The sequence below is a fragment of the Ascaphus truei genome, chromosome 6 (assembly GCF_040206685.1).
Source record: "Ascaphus truei isolate aAscTru1 chromosome 6, aAscTru1.hap1, whole genome shotgun sequence".
Classification (NCBI taxonomy): Eukaryota; Metazoa; Chordata; class Amphibia; order Anura; family Ascaphidae; genus Ascaphus; species Ascaphus truei.
Genome location: NC_134488.1, coordinates 81,949,629 through 81,974,514, shown reverse-complemented (window position 1 = coordinate 81,974,514; position 24,886 = coordinate 81,949,629). Strand labels below are relative to the sequence as shown.

The 24,886-nt window shown below is 34.4% G+C and overlaps 1 protein-coding gene across 5 annotated transcripts in view; it reads right to left on the bottom strand.

The window, feature by feature from the left end:
* Positions 1 to 6,321: 6,321 nt before the first annotated feature.
* AJAP1 (adherens junctions associated protein 1) overlaps positions 6,322 to 24,886 on the bottom strand; it is a 434,689-nt gene continuing 416,124 nt past the window's right edge. For 4 of the 5 annotated variants that reach the window (XM_075604936.1, XM_075604940.1, XM_075604935.1 and 1 more), the window contains one exon: positions 20,068 to 20,111. Coding sequence is in view for 2 of the 5 variants with exons in the window: in XM_075604940.1 (XP_075461055.1) it covers positions 20,090 to 20,111 (22 nt within the window). In the remaining 3 variants the exon portion in view is untranslated. Of the gene's footprint in view, positions 6,503 to 20,067; positions 20,112 to 24,886 lie in introns of those variants that run through there. The other variant, XM_075604941.1, reaches the window with a different exon arrangement.

The following is a 24,886-nucleotide window of genomic DNA, read 5'->3' as shown; positions in this document are numbered from 1 at the left end:
AGATAGAGGGCGAGTCTCGCAAAGGTTGATGATGAGGGGTGCAGGGGGAGCTATATGAAAAATATGAGTGCTGGGGGAGATATGAGGAAGATGAGGGGTGCTGGAGGAGATATGAGGATGATGATGATGAGGATGAGAGGTGCTGTGGGAGATATGATGATGATGATGATGATGATGATGATTTTAGCCGTGCGGCCCGAATCTGTTTTCCTTGGAGCAGTTCGTCCCTTCTCGCTTTACAAGTTGTGCAGGCCTGATCTATAACAACACACTCACATTAATTATTTTTACTGTTTTGCACTATTTTTGTATTCTCTCTTTTTTTTTACATATACATGGATCTATTTGCGCGCCGGAATTTTTGATTGCCATTCTCTCACGGACTTGGATCAAGTCCTTTTAAGGAGCAGTACTACTTCCACTACTATTTATAAGTGATATTTGCCCTTGGTTCTCTTTGGTTATTAATGTTTTGAACACACATATTTGTGAATATACTGTAGGTAATTCTTCAAAAATACAGTACTGTACCTTTTATTAAAATATTTCAAGACTTGTTTTTGTTATCCCACATAGGTGAATTGATTACTATTTCTGTTTGTACTTCCTCAGTCAACTGTGCCACCTAAGACAGCATCTTATAATTTTACGTCATTATTAACAATGAAAAAAAAAAAAGGGTTGGTGCAATTAGCGCTAAAAGCTAAACAATAAATATATAGTGCAAACAATTAAGAATACACTTTAAAGTGCTTATACTAATAAGGCAAGGTTGCCAGTCATTACTGACCCAAAACACAGTCAGTTGAATCACAAAAAGACAAAATACAAACCGGCGCCTAAAATGTCCAAAGACAGTCTATATGAAGTCCAAATGGAATGGAGTGCAAAGAACTGCTTAAATTCTTGTACTTCCAGAGATGTAGATGTATCCACGGCCAGATGTCACGTGATATGTGGAATACAAGCAGAAAAACAAATCATAGTGCAAACTACTACTCAAATAGACATACAACACATACACAACAATGAACAAATAAAAGCAAGGCTGAAAAATAAAAGAGCTAATTTAATACAACAATGAATTTAAAATAACAAATAGGAACAAATGGCAGGCAACTGGTCCGGTTGGTTTAAAACTGGAATCCTACTCACAAGATGTTGAGAGTACAAGCCCAATGAATTGTAGTCAATAGGGGGTGACAGCTTGTCCTCCAGTGGCGTCGGGCTGATCCAGGAACCACTCCGACGTTGTCACACTCTCCTGGATCGACTATCCGTTGCTGGGGGTGTGCCTTGGAGGAAAGAACCTCTAAAGATATTCCATAAAGATATAACAACATACTTCTCAAGTCTAGATCGGGTATAAACTGCACAGGCAAAAATTTGATGGGAAATAACTAGCCTTAAAAACTATATAAAGGCAAACTTGGTCCCAAGGGGACTGAGAGTAAGACTTGCACCTTCCCACCAAATATCAGATGCTACGTTTATTGCAAGTTGGGAAAAGATATTATTAGATTGCTCAGCACAATTGATGACATTGCTGATAGAGTTTGAGTCAAACAAATTGGAGACAGTTCAAAAAGAAAAAGATATTCTGCTGAAAGATCTCAATATCTGGCAAGAAAATCCAGAATTTGAAACTTTGGAAAAGAAACTAAAAACAGATATAGACAAACTAACAAAGGATATTAAAGATCAGAAACACAAAAAATATCTAAGATATTTTGTAGATTTCAGATATGGTAATATCTTCAAATATAGAACACGTCACCTAGTAAATATACCACAACAGGCCAGAGACTATTCAAGTGATTGGGAAACATCTGCTAGTGATTTAGAAGCAGAACCCAGCACTAGTAGACCTGAAACGACATATACTACCAATACCACATCACTTCTTCCCCTCCCACTACCACAACGAGATAGACCCCATCATGTTTTAGAAGATCCGGGCCTTTTTACACACACCCCCTATAAGAGGAAGACAAGAAGGGGGACGGACGGACTATTTACGAGACAGAGAAAGATGTGGGAGAGGGGAACATCAACCAAAAAGTGCCAAAGACGACGGAACAGACGTCACAGGTGATAAATTTGTCCCATAAGGTTCTCAACTCACATCATCTATCAGTACTATCAAAAGGGCTATCATTTTGCCCAACAAACCAACTAGATCTATTTGAAACAGTAAAATATTGAAATCTGTTTTCAAGAAAATTGATATTATATAAATTCTACAATAGACGAATGCATTTACAAAATAAAAATACTCCATTTGAGAATTTTGATTTTAAAGATGAAGCCTGTGTAAGAATTCTCAACAGTCTGTTAAAAGAGAATGAAAGACCATTAGGAGAGGGCCCATTTACGGACCTAAAAAGCAAATCCTCCTTTATGCCACCAATGCAAACTTGTAACAACGTAGAAGTTTTTACAAAAATGGTTACTAAAGATTTGAAAGATCTTTCAATCCATAAGACTCAACAAAATCTGACACACTATGAAAGATTAGCCCTAAAAGATCTAGAGAAAGATAAAGCAATAATAGTGAAACCCTCTGACAAAGGGGGAAATGTGGTAGTTTTAGATCAAGCAGAGTATACCACTGAATGCATGCGCATATTATCAGACAAAAAATGTTACACTAAATTGACAACAGATCCCACAAAGATTTCTACGAAAGAAATATTGGATATTCTCAAAAATGGCTTGGAACAGAAATTGATCTCAAAAAACGAATATGACTTCATGCTAATTAAATCACCTCAAGTTGCCACGTTCTACCAACTACCAAAAATACACAAAAATAAGAGCCCTCCACCCGGTAGACCTATAGTGTCGGGAATAAATAACATCACATGCAATATAAGTGTATATCTAGATCGATTTTTGAGACCATTTGTAAGTGCCCTACCCTCGTACATATGAGATACTAAAGATGTCTTATTACAACTCGAAGGTATCACCTTAGACTCTAATTCATATTTGATTGGATTGGATGTTGAAGGACTCTATTCAAGCATTCCTCATAAATATGGCATCCAAGCAGTAAAACATTTCTTACAAGCCAGAGATGAGAATGCTAAACCACACAATGAATTTGTTATCAAGCTATTGGAATTTATTCTGAACCATAATTTCTTTCTATTCAACCACACTATATACCAACAACTACAAGGGACTACCATGGGGACCACTTGCGCTCCCACCTATGCTAATTTATATCTAGGCTGGTGGGAGGAAGCAGTGGTCTTCATGGAGGAAAATGAAAGATTTACTATACATGTAGTAAAATGGCTAAGATATATCGATGACGTGTTGTTGGTTTGGGATGCGACAGAAAATCTTCTCCAAGAATTTATTCAGGTTTTGAATACTAATGACCATAACTTACGACTCACATACCAAATCAGCAAAGAGGAAATAGAATTTTTGGACATTTCAATATCTAAATCAGAACTTGGAGATATAAATACAAGCATCTATAGAAAACCCACTGCAACAAACCCACTTCTGTTAGCGAACAGTCACCACCCAAAACACGTCATCGAAAATATCCCAATAGGCCAATTCCTACGACTACGTAGAAATTGTACAATGATCACAGAATATAAACATAAAGCCATTGACATGAAAAATAGATTCCTTGAGAGAGGATACTCTAAGAAAAAAGTACAGAGAGCCTACCATAGAGCACTACAAACAGATCGACCAACACGTTTGACAAATTCAAAGAAACATGGAAATGATACAAATATTAGATTTATTAGCAAATACACCAGCCAATCCCAAGAAGTCAAAAATATACTGTGTAAACACTGGGATATCCAACTCGAGGATCCGGATCTAAAATTAGTACTATCAGATCGACCTCAAATAGGGTATAGAAGAGCGAATAATATAAGAGACAAACTGGCACACAGCCATTTCCAAAAACAACCATTATTAAAAACATGGTTAGGAGAAAAAACGGTAGGATTGTATCCTTGCACAAACTGCAAAGCATGAAATTCAATGGTCAAGTCAAAAACTTTTACTAACTCTTCGAAAACGGTCACATACAACATTAAAAATCTTATAAATTGCCAAACAATGGGAGTTATTTATTAGATTACATGTGAATGTGGAAAGATGTACATAGGAAAGACTAGGAGGAAATGTAAAACTAGGATCTTGGAACATTTGGGGGATATACGGCATGCCCGTGATAAACCAGTGGCTAAACATGTGAATGAAACGCATGATGGTAACATCAAAGTAATATACTTTGTAGGAATCGAACATGTGGTCCCAGGTCCATGAGGAGGAGACTGGGACAAACGATTACTACAAAGAGAGTGCCGTTGGATATTCCAATTAAATACACTTAGCCCAGAAGGTTTAAACGAGGGGTTTATCTATTCAGCATTTTTATAAAGGGATAAATGCATATATCAACTATCATATGTTTACATATTCATACACTCGAGGATAGACCTATTATATCACATTAAAACACATACACCTTTATCACAATAGTTTTATTATTTTATTATTACATTTCACAATTTAACACATTTTTATTCAACATAGTATACTTTAATATATAAAACCTTAAATATAGGACATAACACAAGGGATTAGAGGGAATGGGGAATGGTATGTAGTTTAACAACTGGATCTGTATTGACCAATAGGGGCAGACCCATTAGGGTTAGCATCACTCCTACACAATATATATATATATATATATATATATATATATATATATATATATACACATACATATATATATATACACATACATATATATATATACACATATTTAAATCATTGTTACTTAAGTACAACTTATTATGAAATTCTATTAGTATTAGATTATATATATATTAAAACCTTAGATGTGTATTGACCATTTGGGGCAGATCAACAATATTCCTACATGATGACACTACAATGTACACATTTTTATTTTATTTTTAATTTATTTTTTCTATTTGCACTTTCACCATTTATATGATCATTATTTATTACATATCACTTATTTTGTAACTATAAATACATTTTTCAGTATGTATGATATATATCACAATGGGATCTATATTGCCCAATAGGGACATACATAAAAAGGTAAAATCATTCAGTGGATACTGCATTTAACCTCTAATTAAACCCCCTGAGATCCTTGATCTTTACTATATATTCCAATATGTATATAGATTTATACCTGCCAATTTATAAGGTACTACAAAAACACAATCTAAGAAGAGATAGTACTAATACAAGTTGCTATTTACATCTATAGCAAATTATGAGCTTAATAGCCACATTAGAACATCTTTATTGAAAGTAGGTTCCGATTGGCAGACAGAGAAACATACCTCTATATTCTAGGATATTGAAACACTGGGCAGGATCAGACACCCAGACTCCTCCCATCTGAAGAAGCGTGGTGACAAGCGAAACGCATCATTGGACGTCGAGTCTGACGTCATTGGAACGACACCTCTACCCCATGGAGCACAGCTTGTATTGACCTATGCTAGAATGTCACTAGACAGATAATAAGCATTTACAGGTCTGCCGTGACCTAAATTGTTTCATTTATAGCGCCTTTTCCTTACTCTTTGCTGGGTCCGCCAAGACCATAGAGTGGGAGAACATTTGTGGAGCCTATGTGTGTTTAGTCATCTGAGACTGGTAACTGTTGTGCAGTGTTATTTGAGTCTGCTGAAACTTGGGCTCTACACTGCAACAGTGTATAGAGCTAGACTTTACATAAATAAGGTGTCAAACTGAGACAAAGAGACTCTCTATACACTACAAAAACTTTGAAGGCTAATATAACACTATAGGAGTATTATATATACTCTAAGGTACAGTATACTAAAGTACATACTAGGGATACTATAAATCTACCCTACACACACTGAATTTTGATCCTAGAAGATAATTAATGTATGTGATGTGTGTAGTTTCCTATATCCCAGTACTGTTATGCTAAGAGAGCATGAATATTGAAGCGCTTTTAATGGTGATGAACTTTGATTACGTCACTGGAAATATATAAGTTGTAGGGTATATTTATCCATCATATATACCTAAACTCCATATTAGGATATATTCCGTGGGTTGAGAGGTGTCAAAGTAGATTAACATACTATATGTTATAGGAAGACATACATATCTATGTAGTTACAAGTCTCCCAAACTATATGATTATTTTCTACTTCACTCCAACAATGATTCTTTTAAACAGTACACACTGTAAATAATTGCACAGAGTCACAATTTAAGGATGTAATAAAGTTTTATTGTTTTTATTTTAAATCTGGGTAGCTGATCTGGCCATTATGAGTAGTCATTTGTGAAGCAAAAGAAACTGGTGAGACAACCTGTCCAAAGACACAACACCTATTAACATAGAGTGCAATTTAGTAGGGGACTCTTGGTTTGGATCTTTTTCGATCATATTTTTGGTATTACTGTATCTATCCTCATGCACCATGTTACTTACCTGAAACAAAAAGAAAAAGAAAAAGGTAAAAATGTATAATAGGATGAGCGATTTATAAGGTTTATTTCTGTATATTTACAGTTTGTCCAAGCTGAGAAACCTTATAAGAACATTAACAACCTAACAGAAACTATTGTGTGTGCTAAACAAACATAAACACCGACATTATGAAAACTGAGACTTGGTACCCATACTCTCGGTACCCATATACTTACTAATATATTTCCACGAAAAATCACAGAAGGTTAAGTATTATAATGATCACTCTGTCTGCATAACAAACAAATGAAGCAATAAAATGTAGTGCCATATTTACAAGCAATGTTGTTCCAAAAGTAAACATTTCAGCTCCAATAGACATTTTATGGCCGATTCAAGATACTGGCCAGGAAAGTGTTTTCTGCCTTCGGAATGTGGTATAGTACCAGAATAAATCTGCCCTCTTACAATGACTTACTTAAGACAAATATAGAATTTGAAAACCTTAAAAAAATTCTATGGAAAATCAGAAATCAATAAAAAAAAAGATTGTTATTCTCCATATACTGTATGTAAATAATAATAAGCTTAGAAACGACAAGTTTAAGTTTTTGTTATTTTGTTTTTAATATCAACATCAGAGTACTAAATATACAGCGGGAGATTGGTAATAGAATGCATTTACAGTGCTTTCAAATACATTGTTTTAAATACTGAAATAAAAAAAAGAAAAAACACTCTGGAGTAAACTCTCCCCTTTACTGAATTACCCCCTCATCATCACAGAAGATAAGTGTTTTGCATAAAAAAGTACAACAACAAACTGACAATATTTCAAACTTGACAAATGTAAGACAAATATCTTATTTCATAAAAGTAACAGTAAATTGTGTCATCAGAAAAGCATATTTTTTCTTCATACAGTAGTTCAAAATTATTGGTCAACGGAAAATAAAATACAAAAGTTACTGTACATTTTTTGCAAGCCAAAATAAAACTCAATAAGTATACCCTTTCATATATTATGTGTGTATGGTTTATGTGTATTATATATACATATAATATATACAGTATATACACACACATACAATATATATATATATATATATATATATATATATATATATATACACATACACACAGACGTAATAATATGGCAATATTTAATGCAAGAAATAACGCTACTTCATTGAAAACATTGGTAGCATCTAAGTAATTTTTTAACCCTAGTGTTCTTTTCTCTATTATTTCTTGCAATAACCCATGTTAATGGGTAATCATTCTTGCTATATCTCTATATAGATACACAGAGATTTATTTCTGCATACATTTACTCTGTCTTTTTAACACTGCGTCCTAATCATCTTGGCCCTGTTCCATTTACTTATACTGTAGAAAAGCACATAACAATTTATTGATGTACTGTATACTGTATATTGGCAACATAAATAAAATATTGGGAAAACAAATCACAGTGCAGTTAAATACAAAATGTATTATTTTAATATGCAAAAGGATTTTTATTTATGAATATATTTGTAGTCTGTTCAATTATGATAATTAGCTAAAGTGGCCTCATGTCTTTAATTGATTAAAATATTGATCACTACATTTCCATAGTACTTTCCCAGCACAGTTCATGGAATAATCAGTTGGCAATGATATCAACTACTTTTGAGATGTGAAAATGTGGAATCAGTGAAATATAAAACAGCCTTACATTACAATGACTTACACATATTTTTCGTAACCTGGAAAAGTTATTAATCAACCATACAAAGTTAATTAAACTTTGTACCACTTAGGTTGTAAATATGAAGAATACTTTGAATGCAAATCATCAGAAATATTGTATTTTGTTAATACCATTGAAACAAGGAGGTCAGCAGATCTATCAGAAACACCAAAGTTGAAGAACTGCTCCAGGTTTTTGAACAACCTGCAATATTCCAGTGATGTGGATTGTACTGTAGCTCACTAGCTATAAAGCTGCAAATGTCCATTTGAACCTATCCCTGGTGACTAGAGATGTGCAAAATTTCCAATGAAGCTTCTGAACCATGTGAAATTGATCCTTGGGTTCTCGCTAAAAAATTTGAACGGATCGGGCAATTTCACCAAATTTTGCCAAAGCATTAAAAGTCATTGTGCATATACAACTGTAAGACTTTCAAACTAACTATCAAAATGTATAACAAAATATAACTGTAACGAATTTAACAAAGTAAATATGTAATTTAACTAAATGAACTACAGTACCTTATCTAGCTAAATTACTTCACTAAATATAATTATATATGACTACAGTGTACAAACTCTACCTTAACCAGTAACAACTAACTAAAACTAAAACTGCAGTAACTACTTAACAACATTTTTATTTAACTTTTGTATTAACTTTAAAAAAATATATATATTTTTCTCACTCTTGCTCACTCGTTAACACGCACACTCACTAACACAATAACACTCCCAATACACTATCACTTACTATATGCACTTCACACAGACACACCAATAACAAGCTAACTCTCCTTTTCATTCTACACCCTCCTGTTTCTGGGCACACCAACACACACTTAGCATGTGCCTAGATCCACTAAATCGCCTGATGACTTGTTTGATGTAATCAATTGGATTGATTGTTTTACAGTAACCATGTGTTAAAATCAACCAAATCAGATTGCTTGATTCTACCACATTGCTCTAATAATGTGTTACTGTATGTGAAGGTAAAGGGTCCATGCCCTCACAAAACATGGTAGTTGTCAACGGAATGAGGACAAGCTTGTAGTTATGTAGAAAATACTGTAGGTACATATTCTTTTTACAACACATATCACAAGCAACAGAAGAGTCATGGCTTCAATCAAATTTGAAGAGAGACCTTCAATCAAGATGGATACCATTTGGGTCTAGGATTAGGGATCATTGGAGGCCTAGGATCTTTATTTGTTTTATAATGGATTAAAAGACTTCTTATAACATGGGTCTTCAAATAGTTACATTTGGATGACTTAAAATTTTTCTTTCATATAGTTATTTTATATTGTTGGTTATCGGGCCTATCGATAAATTCTCGGGGTCCTAAATCCTGAAGAAGATGGGGCACATCTGATATATTTGTTCATTAGCTCCTCTAGTGGCAAAGAGACTACAGTACCCAGGCTCTTCTTGAGGTAGCCTCACTGGCTAACAGGGGTTAATGACATGTATGTATGTATGTATATATATATATATATATATATATATTTTTTTTTTTTTTTTCCTATTAGCTACATTTTGGCCTAGTGATGGATAGAAAGCTTCGACCCCCCAAGGGCATGAGATTAAATGTTCACCACTTAACTTCCCTAGGTATGTGCCACCCTGGGGGAGTGCACTCTGGGGGGTGGGGGTGGGGACTAAGCACTACCTTACTAACCTCTTTGTAGGCAAGGGGGCAATTAGTGTAGAGTGAAGCCTATAAGATTCCCTTTTTAACCCTTAGTAGCCATCTAGCCATACTGTGGGTTGCCCATTGCTAGCTGGCTACTTGGGCTACTAAGGATTTAATATATTACAAAGTAGAACAGTTAGTTGAATTAACTGTTATCTACACTATTGTAAGCATTCACTTTGTAATAAGTCATAGCTAAATCCAAGTTTATCACTGACTGATTTAACATATTATTCTCAAACATTAAGATTACATTATTTTATGTATAGGTTATTTCTATCATAACAACGTTAATATTAACACTATGCTCATAACGTAATGTTAGCTTAAATTAACATTGTGTTAATTAGTTTATTAGATTAAGATGATGTTAATCTAAGATTAAAGCCACATCAAGTGGTTTAACAGAGTTTAGTGGATCCAGGCCATAGAATCAAATCCAGCAGGTCACATGAGTATTTAAATACATTCCACGTTTCACGTCATGTTGCGTCCTTCCGGTCTGGTAAAATTTCGCATGCTGCCATTTTGCGCATTGTCTGGTGAAATTCCATCTAAACCTAGCAAGCACACAGATTCTGAGTTTTCAGAAATATTAGCCCTTTTTTCTTGGCAAAATATTTCGCGAGAACGTGAAATAAAAAAAAAAAGCTAATTATTCTGCTAGTGCACTTGGGACAGTTTTGCACATCTCTACTGGTTACTCTAAAACTGTATATGTAACATCTCTTAAACCACTGTTCTATTCAGGGGTATGCTTAATATGGTCATGAATCTATGTACTGTATACATTTTCTGTCAATTTATCAATTACTTTTCAGACAAAGAAACCCCACAAGAATTCAGAATTGCTGCATTAAGACATAAGGCTGTGTCCCCGCTCGCGCTGAACATTCTGAGTGTACGGTGCTTGCCGCTTTTACTTAAATAAATCTATATGTGTAAGTCCCCGCTCACGCTGTGCGTGCGCGCTCGTGCGTGGGCATGCACGCTCACTCAAGTTTGGCGCTTGAGTAAACAAAAAAATGAACTTTCAAGCGCGCTCAACTTGCCCGCAATGCCCCCCTTGCGCACTTGTGAAATAGGCTGGACACCCGGCGCTCATGCTTAGAGAGTTGGTGATGTCACCGCTCTCAAGCATGAGCGCGGTCAGCGCCAGCGTGGATGCAGCCTAAGGCTAAATGTATTATATGTGAGTAATGTTTCAAAGCAAATATGGAGAACAATTTGTGTGAAGTGTCATGTTTATCTTGCATCTCTTTGGGTCAATGTGTCGAGGTCTTTGCTCCAAGCTTTAGCACTATGTGCGACATTTGCGAATTGAGGAGTGTCAATATGAGGAGTTAACTAGGAGAGTATAAATCAAGTAAAAACAATATGATATGCTCTCACTGTCAATGTAATAATTTGGCATTCATATTTGAGGTGTATAAAAAAAATGGATAACCCAGTCATTATGTTTTTAAATCAAAAGACAAGATATCATGCATGTACTCAAGAACTGCACAGTTGTCATACATAAATACACAAATAAAAATATCTAAAAACTTGGGGTTTGGATTACCATTGTATCACGAGCGACACAATTAGCAATCATAACAGAACAGCACACCACACCACAGCAATCATAACAGAACAGCACACCACAGGCCAGTTGTGTAAGCGATAGCTTTTATTTACTCAAGATACACATGAACATAGCTAGGATTTTGGCATTGCGTATATGCATTTAATATCCATATTACAGGGGTTTGTGTCCTTAATTAATCTAATCTATTTTTACTTTACTAATGTGAAGGAAAGGTTCTCATTTTGTCTTGAGGCATCACTGGAACACATTTACATTGGTTATGGCACATCATCAACAAAACTGCATAATAGTGCAATCTCTTCAACTCATTCTATTTGCATGTTTATAAAAGGAGGGCTCTCCTTTATTTTAAAAAAAGAAGCTCCCCTTTTTAAATGTTTTATTGTAAAGAATTCTAATTGTTCAAAAATAAATGGCTCGTGAATTTGTCAGTGGACCAAACCAAACTCTCAAAGTGTATTTAGACTTTTTTTATTTGATTTTTTTAAATTTGCTTGGATTTATGTGAGGAGTAAAAAGAAAAACCTTGTTAAACAATTGTCTAATGTAAGGCAGATCATCCTTGGAGGGAAGTTACATGACCCTGCATTAACTAACACTTTCCTAGTGCCTCCCATGGACACTTCAAAACTCAGGAGCCTATTGTATGTGCAAAGTGCTAAAACAGGCAATCATGATGCAAAGTACCATGATACATTTGCCCATGTGTTTCCTATTATCAATTTAATGGCAAATGCAGAAGAATGCTAAATAGTTTTCTCTGTGTTTTAATAGGTTAAGTAGTTCAGTTGGCTGTCCATGTACAGTATCATTCTCTACAAGGTCACCAGGGTAGCTTTGGAAAATATGATGAATCACACATATGATAAGGAAGACCATCATTGGACTCTGACTAGTGAAATTACTTAAAGCTTAAAAAATATATATACTAGTATTGCAAGCCTTTCCGGTACTAAGAGAGTTAAACAGAGACACTCGTTATTCAAATTTAAATATTTCAACACAACTTGAAAGTTTCAGGTGTCAGGGGTTTCTGACTGTCACTGCCCATCTGTAAAATAGAAGTCAGCAATACATTCTTTAATGTTGTATAGAGAGCATAAATATGAGGACTAAGAGATTATTACAATTATTTTATTAACAGACTTTCTATTTTTGTGTAGGTAAAACACACCCATCTAATAAGAACTGTCTAAAAATGTGTCTCTTCAACTTAAATTAAAACTGTGTGATATGCATACTCCCATTTATTCTTATTAAATGCTATATTTTGAAATAAAAAGAGCTAAAAGCTCAATACTGTACATAATTGGATTTATTTGATGGGCCTTTTCATAGTTGTATTTTCTTTTCTTTACCAAAGAATTCACGGAAAGGAAGGAAAAATGTTTTTTTCTTTTACCGATCTATTAGTCAACCTCCTACTTAGAAAATCTCTGACCATATAAAATAAAAGAAGCATATAGTTTTAAAACTTAAGACAGTTAAACTTTGTTAAATTAAAGAATACTCTTCAAATGCTAATAATACTTAGGCAAAATCTTCAAACAATATACACATGGAAAACATTCTGTATTCCACATTTACTAAGTGGTGCTACTCCATATGGCACATTATGCCCAAATAACTTGTATGTGTCATAAGGTGTCTTTTAGTACAACTAGATATCTTATGGAGTAGCACCACATACCATAGACATTCCTGTGCTGGAAGACAGGTTATGGTTTATTCAGTTAAATTGGCCATAATGGGGGTTTCCAACACCAGGATATATGTTCTGGTAGCACTGCTTTGGAAATATGTGCCTTTACATGTAAACCTGCAATATTACTTGACAATATTGAGTTTAATTGTCAATGTAAAAATAAAAACCTTGATGCATTAGAAATATTTTAAACGCACCCATATCTTTAAGGAGCTTATTTTTTATCTGCCAAAATGGCAAATCGTGCTGGTTTTGAATGCAATCCACTATTGACTTAAACAGGGAATTTTGGCCGGAAATGGCCCAATCTGCCGCTTTAGCTAATATAAAATAAGTCCCTAAGACTTACTGAGCTCTCACAAATGAAAAGACTGATAACCTAAAGTTTCAACAACTTCCAGCCTAACTAAGATAAGAGACCAACTGAATGTTCCTAGAATTTAGGGAAGATATTTAGAAAACTAATGATAATTTGTGGTCTATGTACAGTACTTAGTTGATAACAATAAAAAAACTCCAACTTAGATTTTATGAATATGAATTTGAAACATTCCCTAAAACATTCCCTGTTGCATGTTTTTTGTTGTAATAAATGGATATTATAAAAATCCTTACATATATGGCAATGCAATAAACTAAGCTGCTGATCGATCTGTTCCCCAGTGATCGATCAGCTAAGATTAGAACCTGCTTCTTAGGGCACGTAATATGACTGCTAATTTTCAAAGAAGAATGGATGTGGCTTACTAAATGGCTGTTATAGCAACTTAAAAAGCTTAATACATTACAAATCATTACAAAGGGCATACAGAGGGAAAAATAATGCAGTATCATCTAATACTACACAACTGATTTTTTTTTTAAAAAACACATAAGATTTAGAATGAACTGCTTTAAATGAGATTGCAATAAAAAAAAATTGGACTCAGCAAAGTTTAAAGCCACTAAAAATAACGCAATCGAGTCAGACTATAACATTTGTCAATATTTTAATAAACTATCAATAAAAAGTTGGCAATACAGGCAGCATTTTGTATTGGATTGAGTTTGAACAAGGTGGAATTTAATTATGTACAGACTATGACATACAGTAAATAGTCTGGAGTCTATAAAATACTGCATCAACTACAGTAAGTAAAATATATCATACTACCTTTGGCTTTATATAAAGATTTTTTTGCAAAATACTATATGGCTTCTAGTCATTGTATAGAAACAACAGCAGGAAAAAAATCCTACTTAGTGAAGGATGAGTGACTTCCATAATGCAGCTTACATGACACTCCATAACCTTATCTATCTAACATGTTAACATTCATATGATCATACACAGTAAGTGCACGAGGAAATGATCGTATGAAACCGTACAGCAGTTATGAAACAGCACGCCCAGCAACATCACATAAGAAGTTGAGTTGCTTCACTCATTAGAATTCTGGGCTTTTGCAAAAAAAAATAAAAAATAAGATATGCAAACTTTCAATCTTTTATGCAGAAAGTGGATGTTTTTCCCAGAAATGTTTTGCATATTTCTTAGTGTCTCAACCTGTAGTTCTAAACTCAGGAAGAAAAAAGCTAATTTTTAAATTCTCTTCTTTCTTTAACATATTCTGTTAAAGTAAATTTTAAAAAGCAGCAATTTAAACAGATATGTTGGCAGCATTATTTAATTTAAATTGCTTACACAATTGAAAGATTAACAATATACAAAGTGGAAGAAAAGTCTCTTTTAGTCTTTTCACGATGTCCAAATGCAAAATAACTTTACTCCTTGTAAGCAAAAATTGAGATTGCTAATTTGCACAAAGCTGAAATGTAAACTCACATCATAAAAAAAAGTTATTTCTTATAGTCAAATACACATTGAAAAAATCAGTATACAGTATGTTCCTTCTACTGAATGAGCAATTATACAGATGTAGCAAGGCTTACTACCTCTATGACTGTGCAAGTTTGCGATGGTCGGAAAGCGGCCGGGCTGGGGCTTGATCGCGGCCACGAAAGCAGTAAGCAGCCCAGGAGGATTAACTCAGTGGGGGTCCCTGCTTCGGAATCCTCCCAGGCCCAAAAATGTACTGTTTTCGAGGGCCACGGTCATTGAGGCAGAAAATCTTACTACATCGGTAAGTTGTACTATACCGAAAAACTAATTGACAACTTCAACAAAACATTAATACATGGTTTATTGTTTTTTGTAGATGCATAAAGTGTAGTACAATAAATTTGGTGATCACCCCAAGTGCTTAAACACCCTTGTATGTTACATACAGTACAGAAGTACAGTACATATCACTAAAATTGGCAAGTCCTCAATATATACATGAGATATTAATATTTGTGTGGTAAAGTGCAAGTGCTAGTGGTTTTTCCTCCCCAAAAAAGATCTGTGCATACCATACATAGAAAATCCCAATTATCCAATTACCACCCAAGAAAATATCAAAGGTAAATTGACAGGGTAGGGTTTATTAAATATTTCATAAGTGTACTCAAAATATACTGCATATCAGGTCCTAGCTGTAATTACAGGATTTATAACTGTTTGCTAGAATTTAAGGGGAGGAAGTCTGTAAAGGCAATAACAAAAATGATGCATTCAATGTATTTTTCAGTTCTTATATTTAGGTGAATGTTATGTATGTTTTTATGTCTGCATGTGACATTTGTCTATCTTATTTTTTTTTTTTGCGTGTGCATATCCAGTTTTCAGGTATCTGTTCTACCAAAGTAACCCTGGTATAACTGCTAAATATCCACATAATTATAGGTAGGTAGGTTGTTTAGGAGTTGTGGTTGTCTTGATAGTTTCAAGATTTTAATTTTGGCATGACATTTTGTATTTCTTAAATAAAATTATGGCTATAACTTCCATTTTTTTTTATACCATCATTTGCTGCTAAGTTTTAAACTGTTCCTGTTGAATATGTATTCTTTAAGTTTTCTGAGACTACATAGGTTCTTCCTAAAGAGGGAACATATTTGTTTTTGAAACTTAAAGTACAACAACTATTAGACATTATTTGAAGATGTTAAATCAAATATATGACCAGCTGGAAGAAATCTAGTACTAATATGGAAAATGAACAAATGGGTGAAGCGAGCTTGCTCTACCAGTAGGGTGCTCTCCCAGGATATGGGGGCAAGGGAACGGAGAAATATCCTTGGATGGGGGCTCTCCTAGAAAACCCAAATTGAAGCTTGTAGGCTAACAATAAGCCTCCCAGCTAAGGTACTGTATCACTTTGTGCAGTAAACCAGTATACCCAGAACTAGATATAAGGAAACTGGTTTATAATGGGTACAGAGTTTGAGAGCACCAATATCTGGATGTATAAGATATTGGTCGGATCACATCAATTAAAATTAATTTTAATACATAAAAAAATGATTACACTCAAAACTTTAAAAACTATTAAAATGTGAGGTTGATATTACAGTATTACACGACTAATACAGCCACTAATGACAGTGAATGTTAATGATAACCTCAATCCAAACTGAACTGCCTAAATGCCGATCCTGATGATGTCTAGAACTCCATATATTGGAGTATAAGTATAAGGATATTTCTCTTTTCCCTTGCCCCCATTCCCCAAAGTGTTGTAATATGGATAATAACATAGGTCAAACAAAATATTTTTCAATATTCCTCACTGTTGACAGATGTGGAGTGGTTGAGCAAATTAGAAATGTAGCTTTGGTAAATACTGAATGCACAATTACTATCAGTGTTAGCAGTGACCAAAAATCAACCACTGGAAAGGCATCATACTAGAAGTCATTTCCTAAACGGGTCTGAATTTTATTTTGAAAAGTATCCAAATATTATTGATTTGAATACAGGAAACTATATAAACATGACAGTGCACAATAAGGATTTAAAGGGAAATTGTGGCACTGTAACCAATATCAAATCTTCTTCATCCAATAATATTATATGGAGTATCTATCTATCTATCTATCTATCTATCTATCTATCTATCTATCTATCTATCTATCTACATTAACTATCTTGTACCACTGTCTGTATATTTAACAACTCATTTTTTTAACATAATTCCTTTTAATTTGGCAAGAACTTTTAAAAAGACATTCACAGACAGATTGTTAAATATGAAGTATTGTGTGTATGCGGGCAGCAAATTTCATTCAAATATTGTCTTATCCATATTCTACTGTGCCTTTGTTTTCATTATCATGATCTTAGAAAGTGAAAGAATTAAAGTTCCTGGGTATTTAATTGTATTTTATCTGTTCACCATGTTCCTAAGCAATGCTGCCATAAAACAGCTTACGCCCCATGCACAGAAGGTGTCTTATTGCATAGACCTGTTTAGTAACTATGGGTAATAGGGCCATATTTATAAAGGTATGCTAATTCATAAATATTCTTCCAGCACAGCTGGATAAAGAATGCCCCTTACAGTCCATTAAAGTAAATTGACTGTAAGGTGTATTTAGCCCTGAAAGGTTTCTTATGGAGTAAGACTGCTCAGTATGGCCCTTTATGACCGATTTACATGAATGGGCCATAAAATATGCTCCAGCATTGAAAGTGTCTGTTAGAACAGTACAGCTTTATAAATATAGGCCCCAAGTTCTCCATTTAGGTGCTACAAGTTGTGCGTCACAAATCAATCTAAAACAATTTATTATTTAAAAATGATTAATTTAATAATAATTTTATATTTGAAAGTCTCATTCCCCATTGCACGGCACATTTTTCATTGAGAGAAATATTGCTAGACAGTGAGCGAAACATGGTGTGTAGACCTATTTAGTCTCAGTATTAAGCAAATGATCTAATGTTTGGTGAATTGCTTACAAACCCCGAGTCAGCTGCTGCTTTTTCCCCAACTCAAAATGGATAGATTTTGCATGGTTCACGACCTAATGTGAAAGTTTCGCACATCTCTCATTGTAATCCTTGGTAGTGATTTAAATCATTATTTCCTAATTCTTTACCCATGAATACATAACAACTAGAACACTGTAACACTTTCACCCTGTCACTGTAGTGTTGAATCACAAAAGAAATGTAATACAAGTTAGACATTACCTTCCAGGGAAGTGATAATATAAGAATATTTCAATCAAAGAGGCCCTTTGTCCTGTTTTAAATGTTTGGCATTTCACATTCACGTTTACCACAGTGAACGCATGCACAAGACATGATAAAAGGTACATCTGGCCGTGGAGATTGGGGGAAAATTCCTGGATTTGGTCACGTTAAATGTTTATAATATTGAACGAGAGTAAATTGTTTCCTTCTGGAAATGTGTCACTAGTACACAGTGGGAACATGTTGTGGTGAAATATTAGAGATCTTTTAAGTAGTCAAATAATGTATGTTTTTCTATGTTTTAAAAGGAAACTGTCTATTCATAATTTGTTTAGAAATAATAAAAAAAATTGAACCGAATTAAGGATCCTTTACCTTGCACCAACACAAAAGGAATAGAATTGTCTAGAAAAAAAATTGGACTTCTTTATTTGAAGAAGAGGTGTTTAGGGAGATTCACATGCTAAATCAAAAGTAAGATGCAACATCTAAATCCGTTTGGAGATTGACTTACTACACAATACTGTAACTCATAACTGGAAGCAACTAAAAATACAAAATGTGTTGAGCATACTAGAAAAAAGTAAAATACTGCACTACAAGTATTTATTTCATACTGTAAGTCTGTTTAATGTCGATGAGTGCAAATGAAAAAAAAATTCTGAGCAAACTAAATTATGGTGTTTTATTATTTAGCTTCCATAAATGTGCTTTATTAACATATTTGTAACTTTACATTTAATTCTATTAATAATACAAATGTTTCCTTGGTTATATCAATTACAATATAAACTCACAGTATATGATGTCTAGAATCCCTAAAACTTAAAATGGTCATCCCTGTAGGTAACATAGTTTAGTTTTTCATTTGCGAAATAAATTTGTCTTTTTGATTAGGTTAATGAGTTATCTTCCAGCACTGCTATTACTTAATATGAATAATACATAAAAGCTAGCTCTCCTTTAATTATTCACTTACTCTATATTAGATACTATTTCCTACATGGCTTCATGGCTAGGGAACACTTGTCAAAGTCTTTTAAAACAGTAATCTTTTTTTGTCATTGACATTCATTTTACATGTTTAATTTTCAGACTTGTAGGCATTTGAAAAAAGTTACCAATAACCCCTCCACAAAAACAGATGCCATTGCATATAGTTTTCTAATATTACAGTATTAAAAGGCAAGCCAACACTTTATTTAAGGGCCATTCCCAAATACTGATCACACAAAGCCTTTTTTTTATCATTGGATATCATTTTAACATTGACTTGTTTCAAAGCAATAACAATGACATGGTTTTGTTACATCTAAGATGTTACACAAAATCCAGAGTGTAATAAAAACAAATTGCATAAAACAAAACATTAGCAATTAAAAAAATGCTACAGCACAACAAAAGTATATTTATGCGCAGATTTACTGTCTTTATACAATATTTTATCTTCTATAAACAGGTCACCAAATACCTTATTTCTGGTATTATTTAAAGTATAGTTCTCTTAGCTTCAGTTCCATAGGAAATCTTTCACATCAATTCATGGCACATATTGGTATTATTGGCACAGGTTCAAAAATCACAGTCCAAATCCAAAAATTCACATGATCAGTTCTTTGTTTAAGAATTTCTTCTCCGTCATTGTAATTTCATTTTCTTTTATCCAAAAAACATATTCTTCAAGGAAAAATTACAGTGTCTGTAGGTTTGCTTCATTTTTATAAAAATATATTTGTCCAATAGTTCTGCTCTTTGAGTTCCAATGGTAAACAAAAAGCGTAGATACCTGTTACTCTTTTTTTTTTTTTTTTTTACAGGTTTACTAATGGAATCCTGTTGGGAAAAAAAGGATAAAAATGACATATAGAGAAATGACTGAGGTGCTATTAGTAATACAATTAAGCATTGTAGGGCACTGCAGATAAATGTTAAGTGGCCTGTTACAATAAGTAGCACAACAACCATAGTCAATTTATTTCTGAAATCTGTGTGAGATGTTTCTTTAAATGTAACCATGTGACACTTATAGTTTTTTTGACATCAATAAAAGCTGATATTACATTTTAACTTGTAATGTTGGTACTAGGATTAGCTAAAATTACTACAGTTATATGTAAAAAAAAAAAAGTATTCATTAGCTGTGGAACAGTTTATTTCAATGAGAAAATATCAACATACATTGCTTAATTACAGTATGGCATTGTGTTTTACAATTTTTTTTTAAAGTAACCTAGTGTATTTTAGTTCCCTGAAACAATCAGACAATTCACATATTGATTACAGTGACTGGCTAACGTAGTCACTGCAAGCCTGCTGGCTGCTACAGTACCAGTAGACTAGTAACTGATGCTTATCAAATAAGAATTACATATAATTGCCAGGACCGGAACGTGTAGGCCACAGGCTCTGTAACCACCACGAATGTATTTGCTGAAAAGTAAATCTTTATTTGCAACAGAAAAGCGAGTGCCCGCTATCATTTTCATTACTCTATTTTGCCACCCTGACCACAAGGTTGCTTGTGTAATAATTATGTGGTCCTGACTTGAATATTAGAGGAACTTTCTCTCTAAAGAGGCATGTTAAGGCATTATATTTGCATGATATATGGACACCAATGTATACTTTTCAAATCCTCTTCAAAGTAATTGATCGATTATAGGAAATGTTTGACTTTTGTTAGCCCCACCCATGTGTGATGCTGCTGTGTGTTGAATGTTTGTCTCTGTACAGTATATGGGCACCTCTGGTTGCTTCTGGGTGAGGTTAGCTTAAACCTTTTCTTGGTAGTTTCTTGACCTCTATCACAAAGGGCACTAAGAAAATATAATTACTGGTAAGTTTTGTTGTTCAGGTGGTATTTTAGAAGCAAATAGGCTTCTACTTGTTTTAAAGTGTTTGGTATATAGTTCAGCAAAGAAAAATATAATATGAAAGCCTATCCCACATACAGTTGGCCCAGATTCAGAGAGGTCCACAAAGCGTTAAGTTAAAAATGGACCTCTGTGGATCTGGGCCCTATTACCTAAATTAATGCCTCGTTAAATGCTATAATGTATCTTCAAAGCTCACTAACACAGTGTGAAGTGTTGTTTTCTGACGAAAACAAAAACTGTGTTAACTATAATGGATGTTAGTGCTGATAATATGCAAAAGAGGTAGGTGCTCCCCCTAAGAATGCCTATACACAGAGCTCAGTTATAGTTATCACAGGGATTTAATGAGACGTTAGCTAGGTATGACCAAAAGGAGGTGTTACTCTCCTCTAGAGCCTGAAATATGGGTTTTGCAGGAGAGGAGAAGAAGAGAGAGAGAGATACATATTTATAGCACTTTTGACTCTAACATAAAAAGGGTGCTCTTACTCTATGCAACTCATATTTCAAAGTCCGGGTGAGAGTAATTCCACCTTTAGGTAAGACAGCTTAACGCGAGTCATATTATTTCAAGCTAATGCGAGGCAGTGCTAACTTAACATGCTGTTTAGTAGAGATGGGCGAATCCATCTAAATCTGTTTCCCGGATTTTCTCACATTTTCCCCACAAAATCCGTTTCGAAGTGTAACATCCGCAAACAGATTTGGTTGGTTTTAATCTGCACAAATTCATCAAAAACTGCTATTGGATACAATCCGTTGATGGATTTGTAGAATCCAATCCGCGGATTCAGAAACTAGTTGCAGATTCTAAAAAATCCGCCGTGTATTGGCAATAATAATAAAAAATATGCAAAACGCAAATCGCCCTTTTTGAGATCCGCTGAAATCCGCGGAACAAAGGAACCGGCCAATCCGTTGCGGATCAAAATCCGCCAAACAATGTGCCCATCTATACCATTTAGGCTCTATTCATGAGATATTCAATGGCCATTGTTTTTGCATATAATTACCTTTGTGACTATGCATTAACCTCAGGGAAAATAACGTGCGTTAATGATTTTTATAATCATATGTTATGAACCATGAGTTATCAGATCTCTGGGAATCTAGGCAATAGAGTCCAAGGCTAGAGAAGAAGGGCAGCTATCCTCTTCAGCCTCTATGAAATACTGTCATGGATTTAAATCATTATAAATAAAGCCCACAGAAGTATACTTTTCCATTAGTGCTGCTTCTAATTAGGGTGCTGATGCTTGACTAGGCAGTATGAAAGTCAACCAGAAAATTTCTGGAAAAATAGGTACTTTAATTACAAACTGCACAACTAAGGTCCCACCCAAAGATAGAAAAGAAAAAGATGGCGCCAAATGAGCTTGCAACAATGTAAGTAATGGTATTATTATCACTATACAAAAGGAATGACGCCTGCTGCTGAGGTATATTGGACAGGAGTCTTCAATTCCCATACGTATATAAAGAATAGATGACAGGAAAATATATTTCAGCGCATGGGATCAATTTAAGGAGAGAACTTAATGTCTCAGAGGCCAAGGGATTCCAAATGAGATCTCACTATAGATGTGTGTGGTACAAACAGTAATTTAATAAAATAAAAGAAAACAAAAACTTGATAAAACAATTCTCCCAGCTGGGTGCAAAAAATTTCACCAACACAAAAATTAATATTAAATTAAAAATAAAACATTCATCTTATACTAAGTTATAAAAGAACAGGCGCTTGTTACTCTGAAAAGCACCCCTTACTTACATACATTTGCATGCATATATATATATATATATAACCATTTGAAATGTCTGCAATATTAGTGATGTCTGTGGTGAGTCTGTACTTCCTTCCTGGGGGAACAATGAAGACTATTAGATCCTCTTTGTAAACCCCCTAGGTGTTGCAGACAGAACCCAATGCAGATGATCACTAAATATTTGCCTCCAAGGAAAAATCATATGAACATATTTTGTCAATGAAACCAATGAAGTCTAACTGATGGTATATACTGTAGCAGTAAAAAAAAAATTGTGAAAAAAGTAGTACTACTGAGCTTCTTCGTTTAGAGCATGCTACAAAAATAAGAGATAAGTTGGTGTAAGTGGTGGTAAGGATAGTCAATCTTTATATGTCTGTACTTATATAAATTAAAGAGGATCTAATAGTCTTCATTGTTCCCCCAAGAAGGAAGTACAGACTCACCACAGACATCACTAATATTGCAGACATTTTAAATGGTTATATATATATGCATGCAAATGTATGTAAGTAAGGGGTGCTTTTCAGAGTAACAAGCGCCTGTTCTTTTAGAAGCTTAGTATAAGATGAATGTTTTATTTTTAATTTAATATTCATTTTTGTGTTGGTGAAATTTTTTGCACCCAGCTGGGAGAATTGTTTTATCAAGTTTTTGTTTTGTTTTATTTTATTAAATTACTGTTTGTACCACACCCATCTAGAGTGAGACCTCATTTGGAATCCCTTGGCCTCTGAGACATTAAGTTCTCTCCTTAAATTGATCCCATGCGCTGAAATATATTTTCCTGTCATCCCTCCCAAAGATGACTATCATACACTTGATATGTCATTAATGTCAGAAAAGTGCATAAAACAGACACTATAATCCTACAGTGTCAGATACAGTACATTTAGATAATGGTGAGTAAAGAGTGACAACATTTTTTGAGTAAAGCGTGTGTGACAATATTTCTCCACCAAAAAAAGTATGGTTAGGGGTGGCAATATGTTACTATTTACAGCAATCACACTAGGAACTTTTTCCCACAAGGGCTGCAAAATGAACATTGAGGTAATGAGGAAATGAAATTTCACCAGTCACTTAGATTTAGCAAAACTACAGGAAGTACAGCATGCTACCTCTGGAGGCAGCTTATGTTTTCTTTTCCACTACAGCTGGAAAGATTCCCCAACAACAGAATGTTTTCCTCTCGTCATATTTATTTGAAATATTTGTTTAATATATAGTACTACTTTATTCCAATATTGTGCTATTTTTTGACAGCTCCATACGCAATGGAAAAAATCTGCCCTTTCATACCTACACTTAAGGCACCTATCCTTTATTGAGGAGTCATACAAATGCTTACACCAGGGGTGTGCAAACTTTTTTCCCTGCGACCCCCTGCCTGCTCTCCCCCCATGCTCGTACCCCCCTCCTTACCTTGTCTCCAGCGTTGTGACCTCACGATGACATGTGATGCCGCGTTGCCATGGCGATGTGTCGCCAGAAGCCTTTGAGGACAAGGTAAAGGAATTTACAGGGGCCTTGTGCGCGATTCCCTGCATTTCATTTAAATGCTTAGGAAAGAGTGCAGGCCCTCTATAAGCGCTGTACTCCCCCCGAAAATCTCATGCCCCCCAGTTTTTGCACCCCTGGTTTACACCATGGGAATATATACTGTATGCTATATGCATACATTTCAGTAATATTTCCTGAAGAGAGACAGAGGGTACACTTCTCATGCCTACTACCATTCCTCTAATCAAACCTTCTTCTGAAAATTAATGAGGTACTTTTCCATGCCAAAATGTGCTAAACCACCACTTATCATACTGTAACTTTTTGTTATTAACGTTTCTAAATCATCTTTAAAACAAACTTTTTTGAGCTGGGCGAAGGTCTTTCTTTCTCCAAAGATCAGTACAAATCTCTACTACTGACTTTATATAGGGATTTATCTGGCAATTATTATTATGCACAT